Raw genomic sequence first — 24,202 nt, forward strand, 5'->3', positions numbered from 1 at the left:
TTTGCCTTTGGGTGGTCCAACTTCTGACTTATAGAACTGTACAATAATAACATTGCATTGTCTTAAGCCACCAAATTTGTAGTAATTTGTTACAGCAGCAACAGAAAACGAATATAAAGCCTCTTCTTAAAGTCACAGGGCTCTCTATAAGGTAGTTGAAAGGCGATCTGGTGAAGTAGTAAATGAAATCCCCACTCCATTTTCCTTACTTAAAGCAAACAAACTTCTCTCATTTCTCACAGTTCATATGTTTTGTCCCGATGACTAAAATGTCCTTTCAGCTACTCTCCTTTCTCAAAACATACCCCAGAATCACACTCTAGATGAAACTCCCCTAGCCAAACTCTACCTTGCTCTCATTGCTCAGTGACTCCGGGAACCTCCCTAACCCCTACCCAAACCTGGGATTGGTCATGTTTACCGTCTGTTTTATTTATCCACCTAGCATGCATTCACCAAGTTTCTATTACCTCCTACAATGAACTAGAATTCCTAGGAGGAGGGACTGAAGTCACTGCTTCTCAAGTGTTCGCTACCAGGCTGTATACCCAGTGAACACTCAACAGGAAGGGCCTGTGTGAAGTGAATGATTTTATATGTATAGAAAGAGTGTGTTTCAAAGGTCTAGTCTGAGAAAAATATACGTGGGGCTAGGATGAAGGCAAGAGTAGTACTGTTTCTAAGTCTATCTAGAAGCTAATGATGCCCTTACATCCAGGTACGCACATCTTCAGAGAGGGCTTCCAAGGGGCAAGAATAACACTCTTGACCAATAGAAAACCCAAACTACTCCAAACTCATTAAAAAGTGGTTACTTCTTTACAGTCTCTGTTCTACCTCCTAGTTCAGTGAGTAGCGGCTGGGGTCTTAAAAGCTTGCCAGCGGCCACCCAAGATACAACAATTGGTCTCTATTCGCCTGGAGCAACAGAGGAAGAAGGAGACTCAGGAATCAGAGAAGGAAATGGACTTTAGGTCTAATCACCTCCATGAACTACTGTCTCCTTCACCATGAGACCAGAAGAAATGGATGGTGTCCACCTACCATTACTGAATGCTTTGAGCAAGGACCTGAAAGATGAATCCTAATCAAAAGGAGAAAAACTGTGGAACAGAACTTCAACACTCCTGGAAACCAGGCTTACTGGATCCACTGAGACTGACTGAACCCCTAAATCTATTGTCTGGAAACAATTTTTAAATCTTGAACCGAAACTATCCCATGAAGTCATTTTTGAACTAAACAACAATTTGGCCGTTATCCTTGAGTGCTGAGCTTTTTTAAAGAATTATGTATTTGAGCTCAAACTGGCAACAGTAACTTTAAAGCAGAGACGAGAACATTAAGGGGCAGAGAATCTGTGTTAACGGAGGTGAAACCGTATGGGTAGAGATAATGAGAATGGTCACACAATGTAAAATCCGTAACCTTGGTCACTGAACTGCATATGTAAAAACTGCTGAACAGGTGTAGGTTCTGCTGTGTACATTTTCACCAAAAATAAAATAAGTAAAAATAAACATGCAGTTACTAGGGAAGCCATCTGATACCTTAAGGTATTTTACAAGCTCGTTCCCTAAGGCCTGGGCCCCGGATTCGGTTTTCTGACAGTACTGGAAAAAATTATGTAAATGCTGATCCTAAAAAAAGAAAAAACAAAAGCAAAAAAACCTTATTAACATAGATGCTAATGAAATAAAAGTATCTGCTTCTCACAGCATGCATATTTTTGGTAAGACTATGAAATTGATCACATAGAAATGACAGACAACACCAGAAGACTGGAAAATTCCCCCACAAAAGGGAAAACTTGAGAAATGTTACTTGTACTATTTATATCAGTACATATGAATACTCCGGATGTACTTTCTTAAAAAAAAAACGACTTACAGGATAAAAATACATCCATAGAGTACATCAATTAGAATTTTGTCTTGCAAAATAACGTGCAAGCTCAGTCACAGAGGAGTCACCATTAATTGTAACAGACGGGCGCTCTACCTGAGTGTACACCGTAGAAACCAGATGAGTTGAAACCTTCAACAGTGGCTTGCCTCCATCTACCCATTTAATCTCCGGACCGTAATGCTGAAAAAAAATATGGCGGAAAAAACATCACAACAGATTAGCTATCTTGGCTTCTGACATGATCTAGTCCAGTAATGAGTGTACTGATGAGGTGTGCTGGAGGCTCAAAAGCTTCAGTGACTTGGTAGTTGTGCCTGGTCCACAGGAGAAATGTAACCAGTATTCACTTCTGCCCACTTTCTTCCCCTCAAGCACGATGTTCTTTCTACTATATTTCCTGAGTTATCCTTTCTATTTAGTTGCAGCTATATGAGTTACTGTCCATTTGAGAGGAAAGGAATCCTATTCCACCGTGACTTAACCAAATTTGAGGTCAGGTTCTGAAAAGATGCCAGAAGGTACCAGATAAAGCAAGCAGGACAGTAAGTATGTCTGACACAGGCAAAGGCTCACTCATAAATGATGATTCTCACTTCTGAAACTTCCACGTTCTCATGTTAAGACTAAGAATTATTTGGAATATTTTAACTATTTGTCCATAATATGGCTCTAAACTTGGCATTATTTAAATGCAGAGAAACATTAAAAGGATTTTCAAAACAAAGTGAAAATGATCTTATCTAATGTTACAAAACTGAAGTCTGTAAAATTCACGATGGCTTGAAGAACACAAATCCAACAAATCTATTGGTGAAATCAGGCTTTGATAAATCAAAATGGTACCATTAACTGGCTACCATTTGAATGAAAGACTTGCCTACCGGACTTACAATAAGCTAGAAGAAAATTCTTAAAAATAGCTTGCCTGACCCTAAGAATTCATCTTTATTTTAGCCTGGCATGGCTGTCTCCACAGACAGGCGTCTACCTCATGCAGTATCTCCAAGTCTTAATTTCCCTGCTGAGGTACAGCTAGTCCAGGGCTTATAAAACATCCCAGCTGAAATTCTGAAATCGTGATAACTGCCAACAGCACTGTCTTTCAATGGCCTAAGCTGATGTGAAAAGGAATTAAACTGAAACCAAAACTGTTGCCATCAATCCCAACTCACAGTGACCCTATAGGACAAAGTAGAATTGCCCCGTAGGGTCTCCAAGGAGCACCTGGTGGGTCTGAGCTGCGCCACCAGGGCTCCTGAAAAGGAATTACTAAAACTAAAATGTTGGGACTAGCAAAAATGCTGTGGGTTTTTTGTGTGTGTGTGTGTGGTGGGGGGTGGTGGTGGTGGTGTTGTTTTAGTCGTTCTGCAATATTTTCTGAAGAGACTGGAATAAAGCAATCTTAAAATCCGTGTACCCTGCCCATCCCAAGCTCCTGGTAGCCAAGGTAACCAGATGGAAGATTCGCTGACACAGGAGCATGCTGCTCGTTAGTCACCACCCTTCCATCCTTCAGGAGAGGAAGCCAGGAATATCCAACTGTTGAGAACAAAGAACAAAAAAAACTTAGGGAAAAAAGCCAATGTCACCAAACTGCCTGATCTTTAAGAACTGTCCATATCAATTAGAGTAAGATACTTAAAAAGGTCTCTGCAGAACACCATCTACAATGTCGTTTGCCCTCTTTGGGTTAGAATTCTAAAATGATCTTTTATAAAAATTTACATATGCAACCCAGGCATGGTCCCTTCACCCCTTAGCATAAGGGTACAAAAACCAAATCAAAGTAAGAACCCAATGTTAACGCTATTATAAAAACCAAAGGAAGACTATGTTCCAAACCTTGTGTTTCCACAACATCCTTCTTCTTTGTGCTTCCTTTACTTGAGTTATCACAGCTGACGTGGAAGAACGTGAACAACAAGTGGTGCTTCTCATGTAGCTGGGTGGGTAATTCTATTTTAATCTGCAAGGAAGACAAAATAACGATCCTTCTAATAGTGCAAAACAATTAACAAGAATTCTCGGTGAGAGCAGTGACAGGACGTGTCACCCAACGCACAAGCATGCATTTGTTCTCCAGAATGATACTAAGATTTGCATTCTAAGCCATCTGAGACTGTAAATTACGCCAAGGAAGAAATGGATCCTTGATTCATGGATGGGTATTTCAACTCTGAGAACTATTAGAACACAGATAACAGAAACCATACGCTAACCTAACCCAGCTAAGGTATTATTGAAAACCAGAACAGAATGTTTAAAAGCAGGATTCATATAGTAGTTCTGATGAACTGCATTATAATTCTAGGTAAGCCAAACAACTGGTAAGAAAGGAAGAGTCTCCAACATTGTGAAAATGTCAATTCTACCCAAAGTGATCTACATATACCAAATTCTAGTAAAAAGACCAGACTTAATGGTCTGGCTGAGACTGGAGGGATCCCAGAAAGCACGGCCCCCGGTCTCTCTGTCAACCCATAACTAAAACCATTCCCAAGGCCAATTCTTCAGTCAAAGATTAGACTGGACCATGGGACACAAAATGATACTCATGAAGAGTGTGCTTCTTAGCTCAGAGATACATGAGACTAAACAGGCAGCTTCTGTCCAGAGCTGAGATGGGAAGGCAGAGAGGCTTAGGGGCTGGCTGAATGGGCATGGGGTATCAGGGGTGGAAGGGAGCAGTGTGCTGTCACAGTATGGGGAGAGCAATTAGAGTCACATAACAATGTATGTGTAAATTTTTGTATGGGAGACTAACTTGAAATGTAAACTTCATTTAAACTACAACAATAAAAAAAATAATAAAAAAAGAAAGGAAGAGTCTCAGGACCAATAAACATAACTATACTTAGGTATGAATTTCCAAGTAAATATATCAGAATATTAAACATAGTAGTGATGATGATTGTGCTGGGGAGTGTGACTTTTTCTTTTCGATAATATCTGTATTTTCCAAATTCGTTTTACAATGAACATGTTACTTTTATAATCAGAAGAAAGCTTATGTAAAATAAAAACTTCAATATTTAGTTCTATCACTGTGATTTTCAGTATAACGCACTGAAGCCTCTCTTCACTTTTGCTTTACCAAGCAAGTAACTTGGAGTCATCCTGAGAACTGGTTGCACTGGGTCTTCCCTTGAAAACAACCACTTACCTCGTCATAAAATTCCGGGTTTTGGTGATGGTGTAAGACGGTGGCAAAGGCGCTTCTCGTGAACACTGGCCCACCAGGTCTACCGTAAATGCACTAAAATAAGAGTGAGCAGAGGGAAACACTAGTATTTGCTTCATGAAGAAATTAAACTCAGAAGTGCTGGAAACAAAGAGGCACTCCTGCAGGACAAACTTAGCACAACCGCCTGGGATGGATTTTTCTCTGCCCGCAGAGGCTCCAGGCCTGAAGCCCCCTTACAGCTGGGTCTCTCTCACCTTCAGGCCCCTCTCCGAGCCCTCTCCCCTCTCCTGCATGTTCTGGCCTGGGACTGCTTCCTCCCTGCTCACTGTTCACTTCCTTGACACAGCCAGGCCAGAAAGGAGAGATGACTAACTCCCCTCTCTGCATTCCCTCAGCATTTTCTGTATGCCCCTTCTGTAATAATTATTTGTTTTTTTCCAAAAAGAAAAAAAAAAGTTTTCAGTACCTTCTGTGTTGCCAAAGGACTAATTTATTACATATATTTTCTCCATGTCTGTCTTTCCTAATTAACTGTGGCTCCTTGTGGACGGAAACTGTATTTTACTCTTCTTTGCGTCTTTGTATGCTTCTCTTCTTTGACAGTCATTTTAACATACTTACAGTAAAGAAAACGGGCTCTGGAGCCAGACTGCCTGGGTTTAAATCCTGGGTGCACTAAATGTTAATATACGACCCTATGCAATTGGTTTAAATTCTGTGCATTAGTCTCCTCATCCAAAAAATGGCAGTAATGATAGTACCTAACTCAAAAGACTATTATGAAAATTAAGAGAGTTCAATACACATAAAGCACTAAGAGAAGTGCTTGGAATATAATAAGTGTTCCAAAAATGTAAACTATAATCTACTACTATCACTGTTGCCCTGGTGGTGCAGTGGTTAAGTGCTATGGCAGCTAACTAAGAAGTCGGCAGTTCGAATCCACCAGCTGCTCCTTGGAAACCATATGGTGCAGTTCTAATGTCCTGTATCGTCACTATGAGTCAGAATGGATTCGACGGCAATGGGTTTGTTTTTGTTTTATCATTATTACTATAATAAATATTTAATAAATGTCATCTATTGTTAATCTGAAGTCCCTGAGTGGTGCAAATGCTTAACGCAATTGGCTGCTAACCAAAAGGCTGGAGGTACCTCAGAAGAAAGGTTTGGTGATCTACTTCTAAAAAAATCAGCCATGGGAAACTCTATGAGGCACACTTCTGCTCTGACACAGACGGGGTCACCATGAGTCAGAGTTGACTCCACAGCAACGGGTTTGTCTGAAGTCCTTGGGTGGTGCAAATGGTTAATGCGTTAGGCTGCTAATCAGAAGGTTGAAAATTTGAGTCCTCCCCGAGGTACCCGGGGAGAAAAGCCTGGCAATCTACTTCTGAAAAAACAGCCACTGAAAACCCTATGGAGCATAGTTCTACTCTGACATATGTGGGGCCTTCATGAGTTGAAACTGACTTGAAGGCAACCGGTTTATTGTTAATATTTTATTATTACTATTATCAATATTAATAACATAATTCTTAGCACCGTAAACAATGCCTGGCTTACGCAAGTGCACAATAAATACTTATTGGATTGAATATAAGAAATCTTCATCCCTAAAGAGCATAACAAAACAGAAGTAGTCAATGAGGAGCAAGAACTTAATTATTTCACATTCTGTAAGGTACAGCACATGTGGCTATGTTACACGCAATGTTACATGTTTTTGTGTCTGCGTCCATTAAAATGTGCTAAAAATTCCTTTAGTTGTACAATATAATTTTTAAAATGTAAAAAAGTATGCTTGTGAACATACATAAAAAACAAACCTTCAGAGGCTGAGCATCTTCCTCATCTGAATCTTTAAATTCAATACAAACAGCAATATTTCTGGCCTGCAGCAATATTTCAAGGGGGCAAGAAAAAGAAAATAAACCAAAACAAAAAGTTAGAATATGTAAGTATTTATAAAAGAGCAGGGGAAGCCAAATCCTAAGAGACTTTGATATAAAAAATGAAACCCCAATCCTTGCACTCACCTTGGCAAAAGACTTTTGACTGTCATATTTCAAGTACTTAGGGTAAACATAAAAGTGATTATTGTAGATGGTGTAAGGCTGAGTGTGTTTTGGTATGCAGGGCACAAACTCCTCTACTTCAAAGGTGATTGGAGTTTTAGTACAGGTTTCAAACTGCTTCATGGGAAGGTATGATGAATTAACATAATCTGGAAAGATATTAAAACAAATCAGATTGAAGCAAAAACCAACCAAACAAAATTGTGTCCATTGATTACATAGAACTCACACTTACTAGGGAAGTCAGAGGAAACATTATCAATTGTAATGTCTAGGTTGCCTAAGATCACTGGGAGTTTAGCCATCTTCTCGGGTCTGAAAATGAAAGAAAAGAAAAGTCAAATGTTTTAAAGTTAGGTTACCTCTAAAACCTGAATTCTAGAGCAGCACTTCTCAGACAAACATAACACAAATCATGAAGGTAATTTTTAATTTTCTAGTAGGCACATTAAAAAAAAGGAAAAAGAAACAGGAAAAATTAAGTTTAAGAATACATCCTGGGACACGGTGTAAGACGGCAGCATAGTCAGATGCCTCATAACGTCTCTCTTACAACAAAGACAGGAGAAAAGTGAATCCGATATAGATGACAAGTTTGGAACTCTGAGCATCAAAAAGCAAGGCTGAAAACTAGAACCAACGGCCAAGCAGAAGGAGAGACTGCAGACACGGAAAATTATGGATCACTGGTGCCCTGCCAGCCAAACATGCACAGTGTAGCCATACTGAGACAAAGCAAGCAGTGATCCCGGCCGAAGCCCCCATCACTGGTGCAGCCAAGCACAAGCGAGTCTACACCCACGTCCAGAACCAGGCAGGAGCGCTCCTCACCCTGTGAAAGTTAAGTGCGCTCACTTCACCCATCGTGCCCCTCCAACACCCCATGCTGGAGGCCTGTGGACCTGCGATGTACTCTCCATCTGTCTCATCCATCCCACCCCGCATGTGATCATGATCTGGTGGCACCCACAACTGCCCTGCCCTTCAAGCTGGGGGCCATGGACTGGCAGCACCCACCTCTCTGCTATCCACTAGCGCCAGGGGCCCATAGATGGGCGGCATTCCCTCTCCCACCCATCCAACCACACTGGGGGCCTGTAGAATGGCAGCGTCCACTCCTATGCCCAGCCAACCGAGCCAGGGCCCATGGACGGGCAGCACCCCCTCTTCTACCCACCCACCCACGCTGGGGGCCTGCAGAATGGTGGTGCCCACTCCTAAGCCCAGCCACCCAAGCCAGGGCCCATGGACCAGTGGTGTCTGCTCCTCTGCCTGACTGCCAGCACCAGGGATCTGTGGCACCCCCTGTTCTGCCCAGCCAACTGTGCCAGGGGCCCGAGGAGTGGTACACCCACTCCTATGCCCAGCTTCCCATGCTGGGGCCCACACACCAGTGGGACTCCCTGCTCCCTCCAGCTACATGCACTGGGGGACTGAGGACCAGCAGCACACCCTCCCCCATATCACGCTCTAGTGGACAGGGGCATGACCTCCTAGCAGGCACTCATGGACTTGCAGCATCCCCCTTAACTCACCCCCTACATCATCCGCCCCCCACAACCGGAGGCTTGTGCCTGCTCCAACTACCCCCACATAGCCCTGCCCACCCAAGACCATCGGTGAGAGTTTCTGTGCCACACGCCCAGTGACTGATGACCCAGGCACCTTTGCCCCAACCACCAGGAAGTGTGCACACACTGCATCCAACCCAGTGACCGTGAGAACACTTCCTGTACCCATGCCCAGGTAACTGGCCAGACAGACACAACACCTCACCAACATCAGCTGTCATCAGCCACCCACAAGACCAGTGAATAGAGATCCACACTTACACACCCACCTACTCAGATATATTAAAACAAAGCAAAAAACCAGGATGTAGCAAACAAACACACAACAAATAAATACAATAACACATAATGCCTTGGAGACAACAGACAATACTAAATCATGTAAAGACACAGGACAAGATGGCTCCAGTAAGTGACCAAAATAAAGAACTAGAAAACCTTCTGGAGGAAGAAATAGTAATGGAACTACCAGATAAAGAATTCAAAAGACCAATATATAAGGTTCTCCAAGAGATCAACAAAAACAGACAAAACCAAGAAAAACACAGACAAAATCAAGGAAAGCACAGAAAAAACAATAGACGAATTCAGGAAAACAATATAAGAACAAAACGACAAAATAGATAATCAGAAACCATACAAGAACAACAACTAGAAATCCAAAAGATTACCAATAAATATCAGAAATCTATAACTCAATAGAAGGACATAGGAGTAGAACTGAAACAATGGAAGACAGAATCAGCAAAATAGAGGACAAATCCCTTGACACCAATTTGTTTGAGGAAAAATAAAAAAAAGAATGAAGAAAGCCTAAGAATTTTGCGGGCACTATCAAGAGGAAAAATTTACACATGATCAGAACTCCAGAACAGGAGGAGGCAAAACAAACAAACAAAAAATACAGAGCTGCCGAAGATTTGCTGGCAGGAAACTTCCCTAATATCACGAAAGATGGGAAGACATTCTTCTAAGAAACTCAACGAACCCCATACAGGATAGATCCCAAAAGAAAGTTAACTAAGACATATCATAATCAAACCTGCCAAAACCAAAGACAAAGAAAATCCTGAGAGCAGTTTGAGAAAAGCAAAAAATCATCTACAAAGGGGAACCAATAGGACTACACTCTAATTACCCCGCAGAAACCATGCAGGCAAGAAGGCAATGGAATGACATACATAAAACCTTGAAAAACACCCTGCCAACCAAAAATTACACATCAAGCAAAACAGTCTCTCAGATACGATGGCAAAATTAGGACATTTCCAGATAAATAGAAATTAAGGGAATCTGTAAAAACCAGATAAGAAATATTAAAGAGAGTCCTTTGGACAGAGAACCAGCAACATCAGACAACTTGAGATTAGGAAACAGGACAGCATCAGCCAGATACCAACCCAGATAAAGAATTTTCAAAAATAAAACAAAGCTAAAAGACTGAAAACAGGGAACAGAGACATCAATCTGTAAATAACAACAACATCAAAGTGAAAAGGGGGAATAAATGGTGTAGTTATAGACCTTTCATACGGTGAGAAAGTCAATGCAGTATCAAGAAATAAAAGACTGCCTTAAACTTATGAAGATAAGGGTAAATTTCAAGGTAACCACAAAGAAAGCTAACAAACCTACTCATCAAAAAAGAAGAAAAACATAAAGACTCAGTAAACACAAAATCAACAACAAAGAAAGAAATGAAAAGAAAATCCACAAACAAAAAGCACTCAGGACAGAAAATTAAGCAGAACAAAGAAACCATCACCACCACAAAAAAAAAAAAAAAAAAAAAAAAAGCACAACAAAATGAGAGCAATAAACTTATATCTATTGATAATCACACTGAATAGAAATGGCTTAAATACACCAGTAAAGAGACAGAGAGTAGCAGAATGGATTAAAAAAAAAAAAAAAACCCATCAATATGCTTCTACAAGAGATACACTTTAGTCACAAAGACATAAATAAACTAAAACTCAAAGGATAGAAAAAATATATCAAGCAAACAACCAAAAAAGAACAGGAATGGCAATATTAATCTCTGATGAAATAGACTTTAAATCAAAATCTACCATAAAAGATAAGGAAGTACATTACATAATGATTAAAGGGTTAATTTACCAAGAGGACATAACCATAATAAATATATACATATCCAATGATAGGGCTCCAAAATACATAAAACCCTAACAGCTGTGAAAAGAGAAACAGACAGAGATTCCTGTATTGGATTGAGGTTTGACCAAATACAGGAACAAATATCCACTGAGCACCTGCTTTGTACCCACCGTTTTGCTAGAAACTGTATTAGCAGACAAGCGCTTAACCACCATGCCACCAGGGCTCCTTCATCCCTGAAACTTCCATTCATCAATGAGCCTAGTTATGTTCCTCTATAGAATACCTTTCAACCGTCTAAACACAATTACTGTATCTTTCTGAAGTCCTCTGTTCTCAGCTCTTTTGCATCTTCCTCCAGTGCCATTTCTCTACTACAAGAATGTCTCATTTACAACATGGTACCCAGAATTGCATAGATTACGCCCAGAATGGTCTGACCAGTTGGGATGGGGAAGCCCTCTGGTTTTGAATAATATATTAATACAGCCAAAATACTATCAGTTTTGGGTAGCCACACCACTCTGGTGAACTACATTAAATTTGCAATCATCTAAAATTTCTGAATATTCTTTCATATACTTTACTGACAACTGTCTTCGCATGCATTCAGCATTTCTCTGACTCGTTCAGAGGATATCATGGTATATACACTCTGCCAAAGACTCTGCAATCCTCTCCTGTAGCAGCTTCGTAACCCAATTAATGAGAGAAGAAGCAATGTGATTAGGATGCCTAGTTCCACATGACATAGCTTATGCTACATCATGCCACCTTGGATTTACACAATTATGTTTTTGGACCTCAGAACAGGATTTTGTTTTTGTCGTTATGAAATTTCATCTTTCTAGATCTGAGCCGTTTCTCGGTGGTCAAAATCTTCCTAACTCCAGATTCTAACATCTAACATATTGGATATTCCTAATAGCTTTATGCCATGAACGCATTTAATCCACCAGTTATACTGTCATAAATGTCATTGATGAAGATATTGCATAAGATATTGCCAAGAACAGGCTCCTTCTCAAACCCCTAGAGACCATCTCCAGACTGATACCAGCCATTAATCATTTGTCCTTGCATCTGGTCACTCCAGAAGTTGAACAACTGTCTTCTCATGCATGCAGCATTTCTCTGACTCGTTCAGAGGATATCATGGTATATACACTCTGCCAAAGACTCTGCAATCCTCTACTGTAGCAGCTTCGTAACCCAATTAATGAGAGAGAAGAAGCAATGTGATTAGGATGCCTAGTTCCACATGACATGGCTTATTACTAGAAAACAGAACGCTGCCTTATGGTTTTTCATAAGCCATCTGTTTCACAATTTCTTTTAGGACGTTGCCAAGGACCCTTAAAACTCAGTGGCCTACAGACTCAGCATCTAATCTCCCGTTTTTGAAAAGTTGCTACCTCCAGTTTTTGAGATTTCTCAGACATTACTGTTATCAGTCTCACATGTAACTGTCTCGCTGCCACTTCTGGGTTTATCCTGGAATACTGTTCATCTGAAACAGGTTTCCCTAAAAATTCTGACTTTTTGTCTCCTTAAGACTAGAGATTATGAGGAATATACCCACTTTGCCTATCGCAAGCTCTAAGTTGCAGAATCACTTTCTCTCAAGGTTCCTCTCATTTCCATTTGTCTTTTATTTACAACTGACTTTAAGTTAGCAATTCCTATCATAAGAATTTCAGGGAAAAAATTTTTTTTTTTTTATCTAATATTAAATGACATTTTGAGACAATAATGGGAAAAGAACCAACAATAGCTTTGGATTCAATCTGTGTGCCCGGGCCACTAACATCAGACTATATCCTGTAAAAAAATAAAAGAAAAAGAGCAAAGCTGAGGTTAAAAAACAAACAAACAAACAAACAGTCATGGATTGAATTGTGTTCCCCAAAAATATGCGTCAACTTTGTTAGGCCATGATTCCCAGTATTGTGTGGTTGTCTTCTATTTTGTGATTGATGTAACTTTCCTCATGTGTTGTAAATCCTAATCTCTGTTTGTGATTAATGAGGCAAGATTAGATAAGGTTAAAGAGGATAAGGGTCAGATATAACACCCTTAACTCAGGTCACATCTCTGATCCAATGTAAAGGAAGTTTCCCTGTGGTGTGGCCTGCATCACTTTTATCTTACAAGAGATAAAAGGGAAGTGAACAGAGAGTTGGGGACCTCACACCACCAAGAAAGCAGCACCTGGAGCGGAGCGTGTCCTTTGGACCTGGGATCCCTGTGCCAGAGCAGCTACTAGACCAAGAGAAGATTGATGGCAAGGACCTTCCTCCAGAGCCAACAGAGACAGAAAGCTTTTTCCTGGAGCTGATGCCTTGAATTTGGACTTGTAGCCTACTAGACTGTGAGAGAACAAACTTCTTTTTGTTGAAGCCATCCACTTGCGGTATTTCTGTTATAGCAGCACTAGATGACTAAGACACAACCAACCAACCAACAACAAAAAAGGAATGGTCCGCTTCCCTAACTCTACTGTGAAGAAAACAGGCTGGGACACTGACACTTCTGCATTCTTACAGGGAAGGCTACTGCTCCCCCTCTGCTGTGTGTATTCCAATGCTGTTAGCATCTGGCCCTTATTTTCCAGTTTCTGGGTCTTTAGCTGCCTGGAGCACACTCTTCCCACTAAATCCTTGTAAGTGAGCACAGGCAGGAAGGCCTGCTGTGGAGGGGAAGAACCCACAGCCAGCTTCTCCCTGTGCTCTCAGCCAGCAAAGGTCTGTGCTGCTTGCTGGCTGGCCGTGGCTTTGCCCTCAGATGGCTTTTTGATAATGACCTCGTGAACCCCATCCTCCAGCCCCCACTGAAGAAGACAGACCCTGTGCTGGGGGTTCTCTGAAGAGTCACTGCTGGGAGTAGGGGACTCAGGTTAACCAGCTTAGGAGGTAACTTTAAGACAGGGCTTCCAACCACCATCACATTTTACAAACTCCATTGTCTGTTTATTGTGAATACAATAGCGAATGTTAGTTAAAAAAATTCACGTAAAATTGAGGAAAACGATAAAGCGGTGAATGAAAAATCATCCACAGGCCCACGACTCAGAGGTAACAGTGATTAGCACCTTGGCGTATATCCTACGTGGCTATTCTTATGCCAGTTTGTCTCTCCATCTAGCTAACCACTTTCCTATCCATTCATTCACTTACATACAAAGAGAAATATGTAACATATTTTCTTTTAAAAAAGTAGGTCACACAGATGTAGTTTTCCTCCCTAACCATATAATGTGTTCATTTCCTAAGTGAGTACATGGAGACCTATATCATTAATATTTATTACATATTCTAGTGAGAGAAAACATTCTAATCCATTTAACCAAAGGTGACCACTTTTCAAAAAAGGTAACTTTTTATTCTATAAACATGTTTATTCTATAAACAAGTTTCCTGGAACTCAAATAAAAGAAATGACAATAATTACTGTATGCCAACACAGTATGGGAGCCCTGGTGGTGCAGTGGGTAAGAACTCGGCTGCTAACCAAAAGGTCGGTAGTTTGAATCTACCAGCCATTCTTTGGAAACCCTATGGGGCAGTTCTACCCTGTCCTATAGGATCGCTATGAGTCAGAATCGACTCGACGGCGACGAGGTTTTTGCAACACAGTACGTATGATTAAATGTTACTTATTATCAATAAAAGGGTTTTTTTTAGGATGTTAAAATGTGAATATACAAGCCTGAAAGATTAGAAACACTGTAAATGTGCAAAAGTAAACAATCCACGGTCCGTGCGCTCAATGAGCTACTATGGAGGCACTATAAGCGGTGTATAAACCTGTGTGACACCTGCAAAAAGTACTCGCGCAAGGGAAGATACATCTGCAGTACGACCACAACTACACCCAACCAACGAAAGAATCAGAAGGGAAATGCCCCCAAATGTTCAGGATGGTCCTCCAGTGAGGGCAGCACTATAGCTAAGCCATTTTTCTGTACTTCTCAAAATTTCTATAATGAACATGCATTACTTTTTAAGCAAAAGAACCTCTATTATTTAGAAACTAAAATAAAGTATAAATATTTCATTTAGCCTTCCAAGAACAGTGACAGATTCTCAGAGGATCCAGGTGCACTCTCAGACCAGGTCCCCTTCCGTATCAGGACACGTGATGGTCAGGTGTGTGGCCAGCAATTAGGGACACCTGCGTGGTCCAGAACACAGTGAGGCTAAGCCCAGTGACGACTCATCCTGTATTCTGCATCCTCATCTATCCCTGCTCTAATTACCTAAGTTAGGTGGGGAAGGATTTATTCACCATCACCCCAGTAGGTGTGTACTTGAGCTGCTTTGCTGAACTACAAACCTCATTGGTACAGGGAAGGAAATTAGTGAAGGGAAAATTAGGACTGCACTTCCCATTAAGGCCCAAAATGGAAAGGAAAAAATCAAGACAATCAAGAATTATAAAATCACAGAACTGAAAGGAACCTTGAGAATTCTTCATCACTTTCATAAAAACCCACCTTGATCCATCTACAATTATTTCTTCCTCTTTCCCCCTTTTAAATCTCTTGATAAAGGGATTCCACATCATCTCTAAAGCTGAAGACACTTGTTGACATGGTCAAATTATAAGGAATTATTAGAAATATCTAAGTTTTTGGAATTTATTGAGCCTGTTCCTATGACTTACGCATGTCTCTTCTAGTTTTACAACTGAAGAGAGAAGCTAGAAAAAGGCAAAAATGAAGTTAAAGAAAGTTAAACAACCATTCTTGAGTTCTAGGCAAACTGATAATATTGTTTTTATACTTATATGCATTGTTTTAAATTAAAAAAAAAAAACCATTAAAGGTACATATGGCATTGAATAGTCAGCTCCTGGCTCTTAGCTGCTCTTTTCATTTCACTATCTCTTAATACCCTCAGTTACTTCTCATTCCCAGAAGTTTCCCAGAAAATTTCTAAAATCCATATCCCTAGCAAAGGAAATCAGCTTTATAGGTTCAGAAGTGAACTTGCTAAGATGGACAGGCAGAATAGCACAGTGGTTAAGAGCACGGACCTTTGGGACAGACTGATTTCTACCTACTACTATCTGTGTGATGTTGGACATGTTGCTCTACTTCTCTGCCTCAACTTCTTCCTCTGTAACGCGGGGATGGCAATATTACCTACCCATAGATTTGCCCATTTATATGGATGAAGCATTTAGCACAATGTCTAAAAATAGCCCTGGTGGTACAGTGGTTAAGAGCTTGGCTGCTAACAAAAAGGTCAGCAGTTTGAATCCACCAGCTGCTCTTTGGAAACCCTATGGGGCAGCTCTACTCTGTCCTATAGGGTCGCTATGAGTCAGAATCAACTCAACAGCAATGGCTTGGTTTTGGGTTATATAAGCTACTATCATTCTCCCCCATTCACTCATTCAGTTATGGTACCATGAGTCAATCCATCATGCAAGTCAGAAGCCTGGAAGTATTCATCTTAGACTACCACCCACTTCTTTCTTGTTCTGCTCTCACACCCAATCAGAAACCTAGGGCACAATAATTCTGGTTCTTTGACATGCCCTGAATAGGTTCACTTCCTCCTGTCTCCACTCTCAGTGGCTTCGCTGGGCCCATAGTCATCTCCTGTCAAAGGCTTCTCAATTGTCTCCTTCCTCCCCAGGCTCATTTCTACCCAGCCTTCACAGCACCACCAAAAAGATTCTCCACAGAACTCAAATTAGCCAGGTTATTCTGATTTTAAACCTTTTTTTCCTTCCCAAGAACTTGAGGAAATTTCCACGCTCCTTAGCATAGGCTGTTCCCATTCCAACAACCCCCATGATGCTTGAGCTGAGCAATTTCAAAGACTGCTCCACCCCCCACCCTCACAACGTCTGTTTTTCAGATGTGCAAATAAATAAGGCCTTGTAACTCACTTCCGAAAGTCTGCAAGTAACTTCAGCATGTCGTCATTTGATAGCTTATTGCTGTCCTGCTTGTAGAGAGCAGAAAATCTGGCGTTCTTGTCAAGGTTTCCAGATGCATCCTTAAACAATGTCCTGAAATACCAAAGAAACATTTCTAAATCGGGTTTTCCAAAGACCAAAATAAATCCATAATTTAACTCTGGTTTCTATGTGAAGATGAATTATTATTCCATTAGCCATCACCAAGAAAATCGCATTATCTCAAAACATGGAAGATATTTATGAGGGTGAACACAGCTAACTCAATTTACATAGAAAATAGTTCCAGCAAATGGCTTGCGCTTAGGAAACAACATACAGAGTCAGGTAATTAGGAGACCAAACCTGCAGCCTCACTGGGCTGCCAGCCCTCCTGGCTGGAGACGTGTGGCTGGGACTTGGGATCCCAGCTCTGCAGCAAACACTCCTCTCCACCCTGCTCGCTCCAACGCCGCCACCCTCCAGCCCACCCTCTTTCCTCTATACAACTCTAAGAAATGATTTCTTCAGACTTAATTTTACACACTATAATTTTACATTTTCTAATCCTCTTTTTCTCTGGACAACTGAAACAGAATAGGTTGGTCTATCTACCTATCTATACCCATGTATCTAAATAAAAGGTAGGAAAGGTGCTCCCCTACCTTGCTGCCCAAGCAAACGGCATTCGGTACTGTCCTAGTCTTTGGCACGCCTGCTTGGCGTTCTTCAGCACCTTCTGGGCAACCTTGAAGACATCAGAATAAAATGATGAGGTGCTGCATCTCACTGACAGGAGAACTATGATGTAAAGACCCATCATCACACATTCATTAAACAAGCTGTTAGCACAGTACCAGACGCACAGAGAAATGCATTTTACAGTAATGAATACAGCTGGAGCTACGGTCAGCCCAGAGTTGTTTGTTTAATGTATTTTCTAGCAGTGATTCTCCAAGAACAGATCACAACCTGGCATTCTAAGAGACTCCTCTTTATAGAATGAGGGCTGTTTCCAAAATGCAAAATGCATGATTCTTTTCTTTGGTCTTCACAGGCAACAGGCAAACAACTTCATAGGCTTTAATAGTTCTTTATGACTACGGCTTATCATTGGCTCACTGAGTTATTAATAATTATTAATACTTGGTATTCATGCAAAAATATATCACATTACTAGAGTTTTATGAGAACACTAAAACACTAAGTTTCCGCAGCTCCTAATGTGCACTGGCTTGTGCAGATTCCCACAATTTGGAGGAAAAATATTCATTATTCATTATCTAGTGCTGCTGTGACAGAAATACCACAAGTGGATGGCTTTAACAAACAGAAGTTTATTCTCTCACAGTCTAGGAGGCCAGAAGTCTGAATTCAGGGGAAGTCTTTCTCTCTCTGTTGGCTCTGGGGGAAGGTCTTTGTCATCAGTCTTCCCCTGGGTCTAGGAGCTTCTCAGTGCAGGGACCCTGGGTCCAAAGGACGTGCTCCCCTCCTGGTTCTTCACTCTTGGTGGCATGAGGTCCCTCTGTCTCTCTGCTTGCTTCTTTTTTATATCTCAAAAGAGATTGTCTTAAGACACAACCTAATCTTGTAGATTGAGTTTTGCCTCATTAACATAACTGCCTCTAATCCTGCCTCATTAACATCATAGAGGTAGGATTTACAATACATAGGAAAATCACATTAGACGACAAAATGGTGGACAATCCCACAACACTGGGAATCATGGCCTAGCCAAGTTGACACACATGTTGGGGGGACACAGTTCAATCCATGAGAAAGGCATTATGGGTATTGACTTAAGTTGGCCAGGGTGTTCAATTGCTGTGTTCTTGCTTTTTAAGCATAAGTGACTGTTATTTTCACTTCCTCATGACCAACTTTGGTTTGTTGTGGGTTGACTGATTAACCCTGTAGTGCACAGCAAATCATATTTGCTTTTGGCCCAAGGTATGTACGCCTGACAGTTCCATCATTAATCACCTATATCGCTACTGCTAAAGCAGAGAATACCAAATTTCCCCCAAATTTGCTTGTACTGTGACACTGCATTGTTATCAATACAAAATTTGATTGATTCAGAGAGTCAGAGCAGTGGGCTGAAGGGTCTTTTACATTACTTAAGTACATCAAGGTGTTCCTGAATGGTGCAAATGGTTAACGCACTTAGCTGCTCACTGGAAGGTTGGAGGTTTGAGTCTGCCCAGATGTGCATCAGAAGAAATGCAAGAGCTTGGCTGTACCTTTCATTATCTTCCAGTTACAAAACTTTATGATTCTACCATAATCATGCTCTGGGAAGTGCTGCCTTTGTGACCCAACAGGAAAACATAAATCTGTACTGGAAAAAAAATGTCAGGAGACCATCTAGTCCTTCCCTTTCAAAGAGGATAGATTCATACCTTTGCAGGGTGACAAAGTGGGGTCCCTGGTATATGTGGTCACTATGTAAAGTGGTCTATCTTCCTGGAGCAACAATTTTACTTTAATATTTTCAGGCAGAAACTATTATTTTTAGGTTTTAACAATAATGAGTGTGTTGTGGAGTAAACACCGCACTGAAATACTTGCATAAATTTTAAAGTTAAAACACAAGGTTTCCATTAAGTTTCATTCTTCCCTGTAGCTAACATGGGCTGAGCACTCAGACTTACCAAGGGTGCAGAGAGAACATATTATGTATGAAAGTTGGGATTTTTTTTCCATTTCCTTCTCTCCCTCCCTCCTTCCCTTCCCCCACTCCCTCCCTCTAATCTCTTCACGGCAGACACATAGAGACTTTTCATACAAATTCCCTCGAAACAATGTTCTAGGCCATCCTGGAAAACATGAAAACTTTGACATACAGGAAACAAAATCCCTCTGTAACATCTTCTGCCTATTCGGACACTGAGCCTTAAGGGCCTCATAATTCAATGCTTTGGAAGCGATAGGAAAAGAATGCGTGGAATAATGAACACATGGATGAGCTTCCCATTCCGTAAGTAATGAGGGAAAAGCAGACTTCGACAGATGCCCAGTGGACACTGGGAAATGGACAGTGTCAAGTCTAATCCACGGCGATAGATGCTTTTTGCACCAATATGCCATGTCAAATTTGAAACCGTGCATGGGGCAAGCAGAGGTGACAAAATTGGTTCATATGGGCTTTGGAAAAGTGTGGCATACACAGTCAGCGGAGTAGATTTTATCTTGGGCATTCACTGATTATTAATCAAAACATAAAAGAGCTTGAAAAACTTCTCACCCAAGGTTTCATAGACCTGGTTTAAAAAAACAAAGCAGCTTATCTCCAGAGATCAAACCTTACTCGGTTTTCATCAGCCAAAAAAGCAACACGCGGAGTAAACGGGCGTTTAGTTGGCTAGAGCTGTAATAAATGATGATACCGTCCTTCCATGCATTCAGTGCCTCGAGGCGTCCACAGCACTTTCTGTCTGCACATCATCTGTTTGCTCCTAACACTGTCCCTGGGAGGAAAGCAGGGACAGGTAGTAACATCATCCTTTATCTACAGATGGGATGTCTGGGGCCCAGAGAGGTGAAGTGGTTTGTCCAAAGAACCCAGGTTAGTTAGGCACTCAGCACCCAGATCTTCTGCCTCCTAGAACCTGTCCCTTAAAGACCATTCTGCATCATGGTGGACACACATGTGATGTATGCATGACCACAGAGATGGGAAGAGAAAGCTCTGAGCCCACTCAGTAGACCCAGGTCAGAGCCTCTGAGGTGTCCACTCCAACTGCTGACCACCCCCTAGTAACTGTGTCAGGGCCATCTCCAAGAGGACCTCTCATGAAACATGAAAACAAAACAACTAAGCACATCGTGAAACTGGTGTGTACAACAGCACTCGGTAGCTCACGTGAACCGGGCAGCACACGTCAGAGAAGTGATAGTCGAGAGCCATTTGGCAGCTAAGCTGTGTGACACCGAGCAGGTAGCTACACCTTTCTAAACCTCAGCTTTGTGGAGTATATAAGGAGGTCTTGGGCTAGCTGACTTCTAATAACGTTTCTAGTTCTAATATTCAATAATTCTATGGTATGTCCATGTCCAGGCACCACCCCCCGCCACCCAAATAATGAACACTACTTTGAAAATACACCAAACATGTTGAATGTTTCCTTTCTCTTTTCTACCCAAGGTTATCCCACCTCTGCCACCATAATCCTCCCCCTCTGGACAAAAACCAGTGGCCCTGAATTGCTGACATTACTCGGCCAGACCATCTGAGATAAGATCGTCTCCTAGTCTCCAGGCTCCCCCATGTTTCTCCTTCACTGTTCACAGCTCAGTTATTTCCATTCAGACAAACATACATATGTATGCAGGTATTCACACGTTCTCTCTCTCTGTCATCCCTTACTTTCTCGATTCTTTTACTTCTCCTATTATTGCTTAGTTTCCTTGGAAGAATTTTTCCCCCCCTTTCCTTTCCATTTGTAAGTGAAAAAAAAAAGAAAAGCCCTACTCATAATGGAAAGTACAAAGAAAATTCAGTACCAAGTGGTAAAAAAGCAACTGCTTTGAAGTATATCTAAGCTTCAGAACCATTTGCTGCCAAAATTCTGGAGAAGGCTCCAACGTCACTTTAGCTCAGAATCAGTACAGCAGTCCCCACTCTCGTAGACGTCTATTTTCTTCTAATTAATTCCACTTTTTTTCTCAGTAGCTGGCAGCAAAAAAACCTTAAAAATATATATATCTATGTTCTATTCAATTATTTAGCTTCTGTGCTACCTTTTTTTAATCACAAATACATAATACTCTGTGAATTTATAGAAAATAAATTCTATTTACAACACTGATCCTCAGAAAAGAAACTTCTGAGTTCCATATACCGATTACAACCCCCTATGTCTTATCTTTCTCGTGTTTACGAAGACTTCTACTAGGAGTTCCTGGAAAACACAAAGAAGCACTCATCCTTTCTTTTTACAGGTATAGTACATGAAGAACATTCTTAATTTGGAAGGAATTTTTCCTTGTCACAGTATCATGATACATTTGTAAAATCATGCCTCTTACATCTGAAACACAAATGTCTAAACCAATAGACACTTAATACTAAGGACTGGATGGAATAAAACTCAGACGTAAGTGTAAATGGACCGAAACACAACTCTATAACCCAGAGACACATCCAACAAGTGCAATGAACTCTATGTGAATCTAACACACGTGTCTTTTAATGGCACATGGTCTACTATTAAACTGGTAATTCCTGTGCAAATTATTTTAGGATTATCAGGATGGACTGGTTAAATGAAGCATTTTATTTATACACTGGCGTGCTTTTCATTGAAAAGCAGACACATGAAGTTAAATGTATGAGCGAATATGTGTATTCTACATCTTTTAGAATATAAATATAGCTTTGATATAAATTAACTTTGCTTTCTTCAAGCATTAATATTTTGGCATAAAGCCACTAAAACATCAATTCTTTTTTCAGACTGCTTTTAATCATCATAAAGCATAAAGGACAGAGCACAGAGCATGAGGCCCTGGTGGTTCAGTGGCAGAATTCTCCCCCCCGGGTGGGAGACCCGGGTTTAACTCCCAGCCAATGCACGCTAGGCACAGCCACCACCTATCTGTCAGTGGAGACTTGTGTGTTGTTATGATGCTGAACAGTTTCAGCAGAGCTTCCAGACTATGGCAGACTAGGAGCAAAGGCCTGGTGACCTGCTTCCAAAAACCAGCCAATGAAAACCCTATGGATCACAACAGAACATTGTCCGATCCACAGCCAGTCACAGGGACAGCGCAGGGCTCGACATTTTGTTCCATTCTGCACGGGGTTGCCATGAGTCACGGCCAAGTCAACGACAGCTGACAGCTAACAGCTACAGCAACCACAGCGTGTCAACTCAACAGATGACACCTGTGTGGAAAGCAGACTGATAAACTGGCCCACCAGACACAGAACCACCAAATAATTCCCCCATTTGGTTTTAAAGAGGCATTAGGCATTGGTGATTCATTTGTTAAACTCTTGCCTTCCATCCAGGAGACCTGGGTTCGATTCCCGGCCAACGCACCTCATGCACAGCCACCAGCCACCTGTCAGTGGTGACCTGCGTGTTGCTATAATGCTGAAAGGTTTCAGCGGAGCTTCCAGACCAAGACAGACTAGGAAGAAAGGCCTGGAGATCCATTCTGAAAATCAGACATTGCAAACCCCGTGGGTCACAACGGGACACTGTGTGATCCACAACCGATCACAGGGAAGGTACAAGACCGGCAGCACTGGTTCTGTTCTGGTGCGCGGGGCTGCCCTGAGTCAGGGCCCGACTGGACCACAACTGGCAACGACAACAACCCACGAAGGTCATTCGTACCTTAGAGGAGTCTGAGCTTTTCATATACGGCTCAGCACAATGGGTGATGCTTCCCTGGAGGACCTTCTCAATCCTGGCCACGAGAAATATATCTGGATGAGGACACGTGACTGAAAATATCCCCTAGAGGACAGACAATTTTCTTCAGTGAGTAGAAGTCACAGTCACGTTAAACAAACCCCATAAGCACACACATTTCTATACAGTGTAACAGCGTGGCTACTAAGAAACACCAGCGCCACACTGGTTCACTGATCAAGAGCTCATCATCTCAAAAAATTTACCCAGGAGGGCAGGCAACTAGGAGGAAGTTTACAAAAAAGAAATAAAAAATCATTTCTCTCTCAGCCTGCTTCTACTGCCTAATTACACATACTGTCAATAAAATCCAACAGTCTAAGTTACCCCAACAGTGTACCACAAAGTCCCATCTGGCATTCTCAATATGTTTACATAGCATGTGCAAGACCACTCCTCGGAGCACTGCCTCTGGCTTCGCGCCCCCACCTGCTTGGGGTACTGCATAGCGGCTTCCTGTAGGACGTCCTGAAGCACAGGTGAGGTCTGCCTGCCTCCGTTCATCAGGGCTGGGGGCGTGGTGGCCAGCATCTGCCTCACTGAGGAATGGTTCAGGTCCACGTGGAAATCAGCAGAAATCTTTCGGTTGTATTTGATGTCAAACAGGGATAGGGTAACAAAGAAAGGCTCCACCTGAACAAAACAAAATTATCCAGACCATCAATATTGCTCAAACTGTCAGGAAAAAACAATGCTGCTATCAAAGGAGAAAACAGACCTGTTTATGATTCGCTGCTGTAAACGGCTGCTAAATAGCCCCCTTTGCCATAGAGCATCAGTTCAGGAAAATTTTAGGAGACAAAAAAAAAAAACTATGACTGTTTAAGTGCTTGGCTGCTTAACTTACGCTCTACAGAAAACACACCATTGCTGTCCTCAAGTATCTATGATAAAAATGGGCTTTTGGAGCACCGAGCAGAAACCCACCATCCTGACCCCTCCTCCGAAGTCCCAGAGCACTGAGCATAAACCCACCATCCTAACTCCTCCTCAGAAGTCCTGGAGCAC

At 41.5% G+C, this 24,202-nt stretch overlaps 1 protein-coding gene across 13 annotated transcripts in view; it reads right to left on the bottom strand.

The window, feature by feature from the left end:
* The window catches only part of DOCK9 (dedicator of cytokinesis 9), a 333,393-nt gene that overhangs the window by 99,504 nt on the left and 209,687 nt on the right, over window positions 1-24,202 (bottom strand). For 12 of the 13 annotated variants that reach the window (XM_023740328.1, XM_023740325.1, XM_023740322.1 and 9 more), the window contains 12 exons: window positions 23,624-23,827; window positions 23,117-23,239; window positions 17,435-17,517; window positions 16,761-16,883; window positions 7,406-7,485; window positions 7,132-7,319; window positions 6,922-6,987; window positions 5,072-5,164; window positions 3,751-3,874; window positions 3,326-3,447; window positions 2,002-2,088; window positions 1,551-1,640 (listed from right to left, as the gene is read on the bottom strand). In XM_023740328.1, the coding sequence (XP_023596096.1) occupies window positions 1,551-1,640; window positions 2,002-2,088; window positions 3,326-3,447; window positions 3,751-3,874; window positions 5,072-5,164; window positions 6,922-6,987; window positions 7,132-7,319; window positions 7,406-7,485; window positions 16,761-16,883; window positions 17,435-17,517; window positions 23,117-23,239; window positions 23,624-23,827 (1,383 nt within the window). The remainder of the gene's footprint in view (window positions 1-1,550; window positions 1,641-2,001; window positions 2,089-3,325; window positions 3,448-3,750; window positions 3,875-5,071; window positions 5,165-6,921; window positions 6,988-7,131; window positions 7,320-7,405; window positions 7,486-16,760; window positions 16,884-17,434; window positions 17,518-23,116; window positions 23,240-23,623; window positions 23,828-24,202) is intronic. The other variant, XM_023740324.1, reaches the window with a different exon arrangement.

Source organism: Trichechus manatus, unplaced genomic scaffold (genome assembly GCF_000243295.1).
Source record: "Trichechus manatus latirostris isolate Lorelei unplaced genomic scaffold, TriManLat1.0 scaffold00153, whole genome shotgun sequence".
Classification (NCBI taxonomy): domain Eukaryota; kingdom Metazoa; phylum Chordata; class Mammalia; order Sirenia; family Trichechidae; genus Trichechus; species Trichechus manatus.